Below are 12,697 nucleotides of genomic sequence, written 5' to 3'. Positions count from 1 at the left end.
TCAGACCCGGAATCCGTGACTCGTCGCCGTCGTCCAAATGCCACTACGATTCCGTTGTACCGGCTTCCAGCAGCACCCGCAGCGAACACCTGATGATGTTCCGCACTGGGTGGCGTGGGTCAGACCAGCCTCAGTACAGCACCTCCGCGGGGTGTCTCCTCAGTCCCGGAGGATCCCCGAGGTGCAGCCCGGGGTCAGCTGACTCGCCAGCGGCGCCGGGCTGCGCCAGTGACCGTTTGAGGGCCGGCGCAGTGCCGTCCACCCAGCTTTAGCAGTTCTGTATCGTGTGACCGGACAGGGTCCCCACGACTGCGGGCGGCCAACAAGAATCCGTCGGCGTATTTTTAGCCGGCGAGCGAGGCGCCATCTGCGCGCCAAAATTGGGAGCAGCGGCTGCGCGGCGGCAGTGCGGGTTCACTTCGGGTCTAGTCAGCGAGGGGTGCACAGCGCAACATCCCACCGCACCAACAACACCATGGTAAGGGCTGGCCCCCCGACTTTGACGAGTCGGGCGTTGGGGCCTATCTCTGCGGTGCGGACGAAGCTTGGCTATTCCTAAGCTTGGCTTAGCCTTGGCTACTTGGTGGCCAGGAGATCTGCGGGTGTTTAAGCTTGAAGTTGTATGATTATGATAGGCAGAGTTGGACCGAGGAGATGTTTGAAGGAGACTGACTGAAGGAACGCGTCCTCCTCAAGTTGTACTCGGCTCTGCATAATGTGCTCATAACAGAGACAGACCAATGACTGGGCGGGATTATCTCCCGTTTGGAGACTTCGAGCTGTGTCGTTGAAATCTAGATGAGCGAGGAAATGGATCATCACAGCCGTTCTGTATTCACCAGCCGTCTTCTACCCATTGGGGGCAGTTACGACATGGGTAGCTACGTGTCTGCGCGGCTGCATACCCGTATATCGTGGACGGACCTGTACGGCACTCCCGCCTGACTGTTGGCGCCGTGACATATGACTGGACGAGTTGGGCCCCACTGTCCGCTGACAGTCGGCCTCTTCCCGCAGGCCGACCTCGCTGCCAGGGATGTTGAGAGTGAGTACCTTGGCTCCATTCTTCCCCCGCTTATGTGCGACAACATGCGCTGACGGTGCCCCAGTCATTTGTCGCACTACTAGCCACGTTTTGCAAGGGTGTATGTGAGACGAGGCGTTTGCGAATGCCTCGGCCTCGGTATTTCACGTGTAATTGTTTCATCCGTCCTGAGGCCTGAATGGAGCATGCACAGTGACAGGTGATGACCATGTACTTAAGATGTCGGCACCATCATTAAATCAGATTATTGATTGAGAGATGATTAAATTAAACGTGAATTCATAATTTGAAGATTGTTAGATCATGTGATGTCGACGCGTACCCTTACGTGTCATTGTTTTGATGTTGTACACATTGGACTGAAGTACAGTATCATAGTTACAGCAAAAATGTTAGCTATTTTCTTGACGATCTGTTTCTTGCTAATGCATAGATAGTATCTATGCCTGCACTTCTATCCGCCTCATTCGAACGCAGTTAATGATGTACCACAGCAAATTCGTCATCATGATGACCAGCATCAAAGAGCTACGCGCTCAGTAAAGAGCAGCCACCACCCACCGCTCCCAAATTTCTCCCGGCCCTAGCGGGACGAGGAGAGACATGGGCCACCTCTGCCCGGGATGACTGTACCTGGCTGGCAGCGGGCCAGCCTGGTGAGCCGCCGCGGGGTCGGCTCCGCCGCCCGGACGTCGCGGCCGCCCGTGGCAGGTGTTTGCGCTAAATCTGGCCCAGGAACCTTGCCGAAACTATGCCGAGTGGCCGGCTGCCAGGCGACAGCAGCGTCCCGGGCGGCGACGGCGCGCAGCCTGACGGCAGACGCCCCGTCCAAGGCAGATACTAGGCGGCAGAACCATGTGTCACAGATGCTGAGAATAGCTCTTCTCAAACGCATCACAATACGCAGCTTCTGTGAAATGTGACTGGTCAGTTAGCGTGCCATGTCTTCTATGTCTATCTATATTTCCCACGTCTCAGACGTTGTGGCCTACACGCGCTGTGTAAGAAGAATGTTCTCAAAACCGTAAATTTCCTCCCCAATGGTCATCGAAAGGTTCTGGGACGCGACTTCTTCACTTTTTTGTGTCTCAAAATTATACGACTCCTTGAACAGTGGGACAACGGGCCATGGAAAATAATTATGGCGATCAGATTAGGCTAAGCACATGCTCAAAATTTTGGGTGAGCCTATGATATGCCATTATTTTGTTTTTTTATGACTCCCCCACTGGGATGGATGCAACAATGCAACTAGCGTTTGATGCCGATGAGAACACAGACTCTTTAAGTGCTGTGTCGTTGAACCACTGACAAATCCGAAAACCCTGCCGGAGCGGCGGGGTCTGGCCGGGATCGCCCGATGTTGTTCTTGGCGCGTAATCCGAGTCCGCTCTGAAAACGGCCCGGCCGGTTTTACCGAAGCGATGCTGAGCTACCCACGGGATCCGCGGCTTGCAAGCTCAAAAACAACGTGTCCGTGTGGTTGGTGGAAAGGCACGATGGGAGCATTTGCTTGAGGCGGGGTCAGATCTTCGTTTTTAGCGACTTTTGTTTTAACTACAAAGTGCGTTTCGAATTAGTAAGAGAGCGTCGCATTATGTTTTGTAAACGTATTTCAAACCATTGAATTCATATCGAATCTCACGTGAATGCTAAAGACGATAGGCACTTCCATGGCTGAACTTTTGCGCTCAGCGGTATGCTTCCAGACAGGCTATGTTCCGCAAAGACCACGTGCCATGCGGGACAGTATACTCTCGCGCCGGCCGAGCTGGCTCGTGGTCTGCCATCCGCGGGCTGACATGGAATACCGATGTACGATCAAAAGAACTTGCAGGTGGTGAATAAATAAAGAAGCAAACTTGCCAATTTTTAAAAAAAGTTCAGAATCAAACCTTTGACAACAAACATTCAGTCAGTTTACTTAGATCGAGTAAATAATCATCTGGATACTGGCTGGCTACCAATCATCAATCATTCAGACGAATGATTGATGATTGGTAGCCAGCCTGTACCCAGACAATTATTTACTCAGTCTGAGACAGAACATGCTCACCATCCTTCGCGAACAGCTCCAACTTGATAAGTTTCGTGCCATTTTATAAATATTATGGACCCCATCGGAGGTCAACACGATGTTGAAGTAGGTCTCAAGATAATTTTTTCCCCGAAATAGTGAAAATTGCACAAGTTGTTAAATTGTACATAAAGCAACGGCGTCAACTGCGCATGTGCGTAACGTCCTACGCGTGCTGCAGGCGTCAACACTAGTTGACCGACCCTGACAGCTTCGGCTTGTGCTTTGAGATGCACTAGCCAGATGTAATGCCTGGCGAAGGTGCAAACACCTCTGCGTGCCTTACCTGCTTTTCTATTCCATAGAGGGGTGAAATGCTGCATAAGCACACCAGTAAACAGCATGAAGCAAATGTGTATGCTGCATACGCCTCAGAAAAAAAACATGCTAACGTTGCCACCTTCCTACACATGTCTTCGAGACGTTCGTCACATGCACACACCCGCATACCTGCTCAACACCAACGTTACATTCGCAGGGGCTCAGTTTGCCTTCTCCATCTACGACTTCGAAGGCAAGGAGGAGGTTGACGCCTACTACTTGGGCGACGTGCTCCGCGCGCTCAACCTCAACCCCACCCTGGAGATGATCGAGAAGCTCGGCGGGCAGAAGATCAAGAGTAAGCAGATACACAGCCGGCTGGAGTCACTCCCACTGACTGACAGCATAGCTCGCAGAAAGCATTGGCCCCTTCTTGTAGACTGTGTCACGTCATAGTATGGAAGAGGGTAATGGACTCCATGTGAGCGATGTGTCCTACGAATATTCGATATAGGAAAGGAATGTATTAATGTCCTGGTTTCCGGCATTAGGAGCTCAGAGTTCTCATGCTGTTAGTCATCAATCTTCATACCCTCACTCGTAACCACGAGAACAACTTGAAACGTCGAGTATTGACTATACAGCTACAGTTTTTTCCTTTGATAGCGTCGTTCAACCAGTTCTTCTGGTGTATTGAAAGCCAATAACTGCCAGCATAAGAACTCTGAACTCACAATAACAAATATTATTGCGTTGTGGTATGCAATCCTGAACAAATGTCGTTCATCACCATTTCCCGTCACACGTAACATGCTGATTGGTCGCGCTCAGCTGGTCTGTAGCGAAGTCACAATCTGCCGCTTACCGCTGTCGCATTGTGCGTTCTCAGCTGGTCTGTAACATAGTCCCCATCTGCTCCTTACAGAGCAGAAGAAGCTGAAGCTGGACGAGTTCCTGCCGATCTTCTCGCAGGTCAAGAAGGACAAGGACCAGGGTGGCTTCGAAGACTTTATGGAATGCCTGAAACTCTACGACAAGGCCGAGAACGGCACCATGATGGCGGCTGAACTCTCACACGTCCTGCTCTCCCTCGGTCAGTGGCTGGACGCTGATGTAGGATGTCCAAACTGATGCCCTGTTGTGTAGCGGGACAACCCTATCTGTTCAGACATTTTCTCAAACATTCGCGACTATGCTACACGGGCGAATGTTTCTGATAATTTTGAGAGGGTCGTGCAGAGTTACTCATCACTTCACCAGGCACTGTGGACATTCGTTATGGGTATTTCATGCTGCGTACTGTGCGCAGACATGCCTGGTCTGGATTCGATCGTTGGTACCGTATTGCGGTTATTGTAGAATAATGCAGATTCCGTTCGGCGTAGTGATCCTTGCTTGGACGTCGGGCCGACGTTCTACATTTCCTTGCCATTCTGTGTTCCTTTGTGAACAACATTCATTTCGCGCGTGTCTCACCGGCTCCACATCCTTGACTTTAAAATGCAGTCACGGCTTGGAACCGGGTCCTCATTTTCAAATGATAACATTATTACTTCGACATGAGCGTATTCAGCACTGCTAAGATCTTTTGTCTGGTATGCTTTCGTACATAACGTAGATTTTTCCAGCAAATGCCAGAGATACCTTTTAAATGTTCAAACGTAGCTCAGTGCTAGTTACCATGCGCGTCATACGACCATGCCCACTGATGACCGGAATTGCCTTAGGTGAGCGGCTGTCTGATAAGGAAGTTACGCAGATCATGGCCGAGTGCTGCGATGAAGAGGACGAGGATGGCTTTATTCCATACGAGCGTAAGTTGACACCGGATCTTGTTCCCGAATGCACGACCTAAAGCTGTATGTCTGCGGGTGCGGGGAACGGTATTTTTGTTTTGGGGTACCCCTCATAGTGCTATGGATCAGACTTGGTCGAAGATCTGTTGTTGGATCGAAGGCTGAGCATTTCGCGTTTTTATGATTTTTTATTGTGTTTTTATTGGCAACGAATTTTGTTTGCGCTGGGTGCCCAGTGTACATTTTCTGTGCAATCAGCGGAAAGTGTCGTACGTATCGGTTTTAGTTCCATTTTGATCGTCACAGCGTGTAGGTTACATGGTTTTAACCGGCGGGTAGGTCTTATAGTTCAGACTCTCACGATACATCGCGCATCACTGTTGACCCCATTTCAGCTTTCCTTAAGAAAATTTGCACAATGCTGCAATGAGCACGCAAAATCATTAAAAAATATATCATCGAAGACGCGTAAGTGGTGCGTTACGAGAATGAAGTAGGTCGTGTGAATAGCCCGCAGATAGCAGATAGTGTTTGGCGCAAGAGGGGAAACCTACTACAGGTTTACCGTAGACAACTCGCACCCTGTCCTTAGCGTACTGTGATGCTCAGCGTGGGTGAGATGTATGGCGTTGACACCGTAGTGATGACCGAGCACTGTGCATTTCCGCAATATTAGAAGCAGGCCGTGTTTAAAAACGGCTCTAAACATAGAGAGTGTTGACTGCACACGTGTGACGAGCGTCTTGAACACAGCACTACCTGGTTCGGCATAAGCTCAGTTTCAGTCAATATGTAGGTTTACTAGTTCGTTTGTATCATGTCGTGTATCATAGCCGATGCATTGACGAGCAACGTAGTAGTGGCCCAGGCGTGAGTGAATCGTGTGTAGGTAACTAGAGCTCTTGTGTAGGTAACTAGAGCTCTTGTGTAGGTAACTAGAGCTGCATCATTGCCTATATTGCAGCCTTCTGCAAAAGGCTGATAGCTGGACCTTTCCCGGACGCGAAGTAGATTCGCAAGTTCTCAACATTCACGCACGAGAGGTAGATGATTCCCTTTCCAAGCAGGCATGGCGACCGGCATGGCAGCGAGTCCCAGTTGTGGCGGGAAACTCACCGAAGCAGCCGCTCTCCATGTGATTATCATTGCTCTCTCGCAGGACCTCCTGCCCTCCCCCCCCCCCCCACCCCCACCCTCAGACAAGCCTGGCCTCAGCACTCAGTTGACGTTTTCAGTACGTCGGAGGAGCTTCGGACAAGAGTATGATAGATTGCCTTCCCCCCGCCTCCGCCCGTGTGTGGCCTGACCCCACGTCCGTTGGATAACTGCACTGTAAGCCACCCGTTGTTAGTGCCGCACCCGCGGGGCGACCGTCATTTGCGCTGGAAAATGGCCAGCCCAGTCAAACTGGTGATTGCTTTTCAGCCTTTGTCAAAAGGCTACTGGCCGGTCCCAATCCGGAGAAGAAGTAAGCCAGGAAGTCGGCAAGCCCCAGAAGGTAGCAATGAGTGAATCAAAGTTCCCGTCCATGCGTGGTGAAGTCCAGGCTTCCCGCAATATTTCAAAGCCGTCGCATTTTGTACTACCTTTTATGACCAGCAGCCGCGCTTCGAGCGAACAGCTCTGTCCGGCAATAGAAAGTGTCATGCACGGGGGCTATCACGACACACGAAAGCTGCTGTCGCCTCGTTGAGTTTACGACATTAAACAGACGAGGCGACTCGGCATGCCGTGGAAGCTCCCGAGGCTAGCCTAATGCTTTCGTGGTGTCCTGTCTGCTTGACTCGCCTGCTCCCTAGGTTTCATCAAGCGAATGCTGGCTGGCCCTTTCCCTGAGTCGGCCGCGTAGTGTGCCCTAGCCGCGGTCAGCGCCTCGCCCAGCGCAGGTAACTTGCCCTCGGCCCGACCGGCATGCCACGGCCGCCAGCGCCCAACTGCGGCGGCAGACAGGCTGAGCGGACGCGCCAGCCGCGTCGACATTAACCGGAAACGGTGTCTGCCGGCTCCGCTGCGTGCGTGGCCGCGGAGCGTGCCACGCTCCGCCTTGCGTCTTGTAGATAGGTTTGGTGCGAAATGCTGAAGACCTCTCAGTTTGCATGCCTTTTGCGTTGTACATATGCCAGATACGCCACGCGCCACCGGCGTGCCCAGGGTAACCAAAGGCCTCAAGCCGCTCCAAACGACTCTGGTAGAGATTAAGGAGGACATAAACCATTGGCAGGCTTGGCCGTTTTCGAGCAATCATCATTATCTTGGAAACTTTAAAAAAAACACTCAAGATCCGGTACTGGATCCACCCATCGTTATCACTTTATACTCCTAGCGATACTTTTGGGCGAAGTGAAACGCTGACTTTTGATTCTGGTCCTCTGCTTACTAATTCTCTTATTTATATATCATTGAATTTGTCCACTATAAAAGTCGACTTTATCGAGGTAAAAATTGGTTGTTTAAGCTTACAACATCAGGGCGCCGACCTCCACATACTACACCGCACATTGCACAGTCCGTAAGTGCATGGCCACCACAAAGGTTTGTGCAATCAGCTTGTGCAAGTGCAGCCTTATTTCATGTCATTACAGACGTTCGAAGCTGATTACTGTGGGTTGAAAAAATAACAGGTCGGTCTATCGTCCTTGTTTGGTGTGTTGGTATGCACACAAGTGCTCGCTAACACTCCCCATGATGTGCATACCAAAGCACAGGCCGAGGGCAATCATCTAAACAGGTATTCCATCCGTGTTCTTCATCTCCATCCTTCCTTAAACTGAATGCTGTGGCTTACACTAAATGTCCCAACAACGGTAAGGCGGGGTATTGTCGAACGTGCCAGTTTTGTCTTAAGTGCAAAATGTAAAGACAAAAATGCAACGTTAACTCAATTACCACTTGTGTGAGTTGCGTTATGCTATCTGATCGTTTCCTGTCGACATCCCGTGCTCACCAATGTTTCACATTGTGTAAGTAGGCCAGTGTCGATGGTTGTTATCCTTGAAACCTCCTCAAAGATCTTTGGTCGCCTTTACTAACGCCTGCAGCGGCCTGATCTCGCCCCACGTGTTTCCAGGTAAACGAAACAACATCTCGACCCATCTTTCACTGGGAGGCCACCTCCCCACCGCCCTGCCACCTGGCGGTGCCACCACTCAGCAGCTGTGTACAGTCTCCGGCACGTGACCCGACGCAGGGCGCGCGTGCCCGCCGGCCGTTGGCGCCGCCCGGATCGGCCTGGGTGCGGCGCCCACCGGCCGGCCGGCCGCCGCCGCGCACTCCTTCCAAGGACGTTTTTATAAGCTCTGTCTGCTCGAACCCATACATATGTATATTTCACTTGTGATGTGTGTATACTGGCGCGATGCGCGTGTGCGTGTGGCGTGCAGCTGTCCGCAGCCCACTGGCGGTGGGTGGACTGAGTGCGATCTAGTCATCTCTCGTTGCAGAGAGCGTCCCGAGACGGAGCTCTGGCGCGAGAGCCCCGCGGTCGGCGCCCGTCCCGCTGCCTATCTGTCTGTTTGTCGGTGTGTCAGCGTGCCCGTCGTCCGCGTCCGTCCGTGGTCCGTCGTCCCCCCTCCCCCGACAACTTGACATCACAGAAGTGTCAGCATCATCAGTCAGTACCATCCGGCAAATCTGTTATATCAAGTTTCGGAACAACGTGTAAATAAATTTGTAAATTGTGCGTCGATTTTTACGACCCCGATGGTTCACGTGCGGTCGATTCCGTGGTCGCATTGTCAATGCGATACGATGCCATCCGATACATTCAGTTCGACAGACCTTGCGAGTGTATAACACTGCAGACAGGCCAAAACAAAAGGGGCTTGGATGGGGAGCCGGACTATATTTTTAGTACAGATCAATCAGTTACTGCACGTCTCGTCTGCTCCGATAAACCACGCTTTCACAAACGCTGCCTACTCGAGCCTTAGTGTTGTCTTAAACAAATGTGGCTCATCAAGTTCAATGCGTTTCATTTTGCGGTCCCTGTAATTTAGGGTAGTTAAAGTGAAAGACCGGTAATTGTTCTTCATATATTTCAAATTCGATGACAAAGACAACATTTCTAAACTTATTCCAAGTTTGTTGCTGTACAGCAGTATGCTTTTTTCGCTAGATAAATGAGCCAGAGGCTCCCAGTCAATGGAACCATAGGGAAACCCGCAGACAAAAATAGAGATGGAGAGGGGGAAGGATTAGAATAAATTACACACACACACACACACACACACACACACACACACACACACACACACACACACACACACACACACACACACACACACATATATATATATATATATATATATATATATATATATATATATATATATATATATATATATATATATATATATATATATATGCACACATATATATATATATACATATATATATATATACATATATATATACATATATATATACATATATATATATATATATATATATGTACTCGGACTTTTGAAAGAGTTCTGGGGTGCCGATAGTGAAGTGGTTGAGGTCTGCGTCTGAGAAATCAACAGTAAGACGTTCGATTCCCCGCGGTGGCCGCCTTTCCAGAGAGGGGGAGATGCAGCCGACTCTGCAAGGCATCAGAAACTGAGTGCGTCGTTAAGTCCCAATGACCAACATGAAAGCAAGTTGTTTCCCACGAGCGCTGTGCGGAAAATGACAGCGTATGTTCTCAGCAATTTAATGTCACATGGATGTTGTTGCTTCTGTATTTTTTATTGGCCTATGAAATGTTAAATTTCTCGAAAATGCTGTAAAATTGTCGTCAAAGCTTATTACGTAAAGGGTTAGAATATGCGAAGGTTATAAAAGTACAGTAAGTAAAGGTGTAGCGCAGAGACATGCAACGTGCCACTGGTTCTGCAAAAATCTAACTGTTACGGTTGCAGATCAAACGGATGGGCGTACGGATCCCTCCGTCGGTGAGAGCATGGCCGCTTATGCCCTCCATGATTAGCTGTTTAGTGCCCGGCGCGTGTCACGGGACGTGCCGTCGGTCGCCTGCAACCTCTGAAGTGGCTCACCCCTCGCCGCCAACGGGGATAGGCTGCGACTGCCAAACTTGGTACGTGGGTAGGTTGCCAGTGAGGGAGCCTGGTGCCGCCTCAGGTAAAACGCCAGGTGGCTTGAAGTGCGTCCAAACTGCGCGCGTGTGTTTCACCCCCGTTGTTTAAGTGGGCAGCAACTCGTCCCTGGCCTGCAAACCGATCGTGTTCTTAGCGCTACGAAATGGTGCAGTAGGACATTCTACCCATGTTGGGCTGGCAGTTCTTGTGCTGAATATAATCGGCTTTCAGTCCGACGTGTTCCCGGTTCCCAGTTTGCTCTTGGATCCCAATGGCTGCCTCGACAAAATCAGGTCGCTGATCCCGGTTCCCGCTGGTTCTCTTGACAAAATGAAACCTTTGATCGTGGTTCCTGCTGGTCCTTTCGCCCGAGATCCTGGATCTTGGTTTTCACTGTTTCTTTCGACAAAACAAAACCCTGGATCCTGGTTCCTGTGGAATTTTTTCAAACCAACATAATGAATCCTGGTTCTCATTGGTTCTCTTGACAAAACAAAACCTTAGACCCCGGTTCCCAGCGGTTTCCTCTAAAAACTAAACCCATGATCCTGGCTTCCCCTGGTCCTTAAGCAGACCACGAATCTGGTTCCTGTCTCTCCTTGATTTTTTTTAAAGTGCTGCAACTTGAACGCCGGTTGTCACCGAAATTTCCATAGGTACAAGGCCATAGCTCATGGTCCTCAGCCACAAAGTCATGTAAGTCACACAGGACAACGCACATATTTTCCGTTCACATTTATTTGAAGCATTACACCAGAGGCAAGTCAAACAATCAGCACATGCTGATATCACCAATGCAACTAACAAAACTTAACTGTTAGTTATGGATCAGTTGCCCACAACTTGGGAGTCATCGCCTGACAGCTGAACCTATCGCACAGGATAACCCGCATATTTCTGCTCTCACCACATAAAGATAAACCACCACATGCCAGAAAAACAATCAGCACGACCTGATACCACCATTACAACTAATAAAGCTTTGATGCTAGCTGAAGATTATTGCCCAATATTCACAAATGGCTATCTGACAACTGAAGCAATGCGCTTGTCATTGCGGAATAAAAGGGGCGTCTATTATGGATGGTGCACCAATCAATCACATTAGGATCTTGCCATACTGTTAAATACACCCAATATGCCTAGTAATTCACTACGCTTAGACCAAATGTCGTCTGTCTTTTTATAGTTCTACTGCTGTCTATTGCTAAATGAAATTGGTGTCCTCTAAGTATTGACCTAGTTTCCAGTCATCTACTTTCTAGGGGGTCTTTAGAGACCAGCCTGTAATTTGACCTTGTCTGACCCTATTTTACTTGAAAGTCATCACCCGGGAACTTTAAACTTTGATTTAAGTGAGTTTATATACAGGTCAATACACCCTGTGAATTTGGTGTCTCTAGCTCTCCTAGTTCTTGAGATCTCAGCGGGTCAAATCCCCCCACCACCCGTCGAAGAGTATCCAACCGGTCACTCTGGCGCGGGTTGACATTGAGGGTCAACATTTTGGTAACTTGACTATAATGCCTATTACAGTATCCAAAACGGTTGCAAAAAAGGAGGTTGGAATAGATCAGCTCGAATAAGGTGAAGCACCGCAATTATTTTATGCGTTATGGCATTTGCTCTCCAGTCTGGTTGCTAAGATGCAGTCATCAAAGCTTGCAGTCACCTGTACTCATGAGGGCTTATTGTCTTGGAAAGCAGCTCCCATTACAGTGACCCGTAAGCAAGGATTTGTTTGAAGAAGCGCAACGTGATGCAAATGAGCAGCAATTTCCGTGAATCAGTAAGTTGAGCAAATCTTGGGTTATTGTGGTGAGGTAGCAATTTTACAAATTTACGGATATTGCACTGACCAGCCTTGGAGAAAAGATTATGGTACAAGTATCAAAAGTGAGTTCTCAGCTATACACAAGACTACATGCAAGCATAAAAATGGAACGGCCAAAGGTACATAGTTTCCTTTTTCATGCTCCACTCTACAGTGAGGCAGATGTTTGTAGATCTTATTGTGATATGGTTGCATAAAGCGACTTAAATCTTGGAAAGCTTTCTGAAATAATCCAGCAATGCACGTGGTTCGATGTACGTTAATGAACCACTTATGAGACAGGTCGCATGTATTTGCATAAACCTCAAGGAACGCTAGAGGTGTGGTTTTACACTGTTGGGTCATCCCAGCCCTCCCAGCACAAGACAAGACAGAAAAGACAGAGCAGCGGGAATAGGTCTAGCTATTTTCCCTGTTCAGCCTCTAAAACTACTTTGAAAATTGTACCCCTGAGTAACACCTTGGTTCTTGCTGACAGGGGGCTCAGGTAGGATTTTTGTTCTTCCTGGTTACGTTGGCATCACTCCAGACAGGAAATTGGTTCTTGCTGGGTCTCAGCTTAATCCTGCTAAATCCTGAGCTGCATATTGGATTTTTTTAAATTTA

The 12,697-nt window shown here is 49.2% G+C and overlaps 1 protein-coding gene across 5 annotated transcripts; it reads left to right on the top strand.

Annotated features, from left to right (window-relative positions):
• The first annotated feature begins 291 nt into the window (after positions 1–291).
• LOC119111875 (myosin light chain 1) lies at positions 292–8,858 on the top strand. 5 transcript variants are annotated; one of them, XM_037235721.1, is made up of 7 exons: positions 292–478; positions 1,018–1,045; positions 3,601–3,741; positions 4,309–4,476; positions 5,111–5,197; positions 6,979–7,065; positions 8,247–8,858. In XM_037235721.1, the coding sequence occupies exons 1-6, from the start codon at positions 476–478 to the stop codon at positions 7,026–7,028; spliced, it is 477 nt and encodes a 158-aa protein (XP_037091616.1). In that variant the 5' UTR covers positions 292–475; the 3' UTR covers positions 7,029–7,065; positions 8,247–8,858. The 5 variants fall into 5 exon arrangements, with proteins under 5 accessions (XP_037091616.1, XP_037091617.1, XP_037091619.1 ...); XM_037235722.1 differs by lacking the exon at positions 6,979–7,065 and adding an exon at positions 6,605–6,677; XM_037235724.1 differs by lacking the exon at positions 6,979–7,065 and adding an exon at positions 6,144–6,222.
• Positions 8,859–12,697: the final 3,839 nt, after the last annotated feature.

This window comes from Pollicipes pollicipes, unplaced genomic scaffold (genome assembly GCF_011947565.3).
Source record: "Pollicipes pollicipes isolate AB1234 unplaced genomic scaffold, Ppol_2.1 Scaffold_7261;HRSCAF=8764_pilon_pilon_pilon, whole genome shotgun sequence".
Taxonomy (NCBI): domain Eukaryota; kingdom Metazoa; phylum Arthropoda; class Thecostraca; order Pollicipedomorpha; family Pollicipedidae; genus Pollicipes; species Pollicipes pollicipes.
This window is presented reverse-complemented; position numbering and strand designations above follow the sequence as displayed.

Coding starts and splice junctions, on each gene's coding strand:
- LOC119111875 (XM_037235721.1), top strand. Junction 1,046..3,600: donor CGCTGCCAGGGATGTTGAGA/GTGAGTACCTTG, acceptor TTACATTCGCAG/GGGCTCAGTTTGCCTTCTCC. Junction 5,198..6,978: donor TGGCTTTATTCCATACGAGC/GTAAGTTGACAC, acceptor CCTGCTCCCTAG/GTTTCATCAAGCGAATGCTG.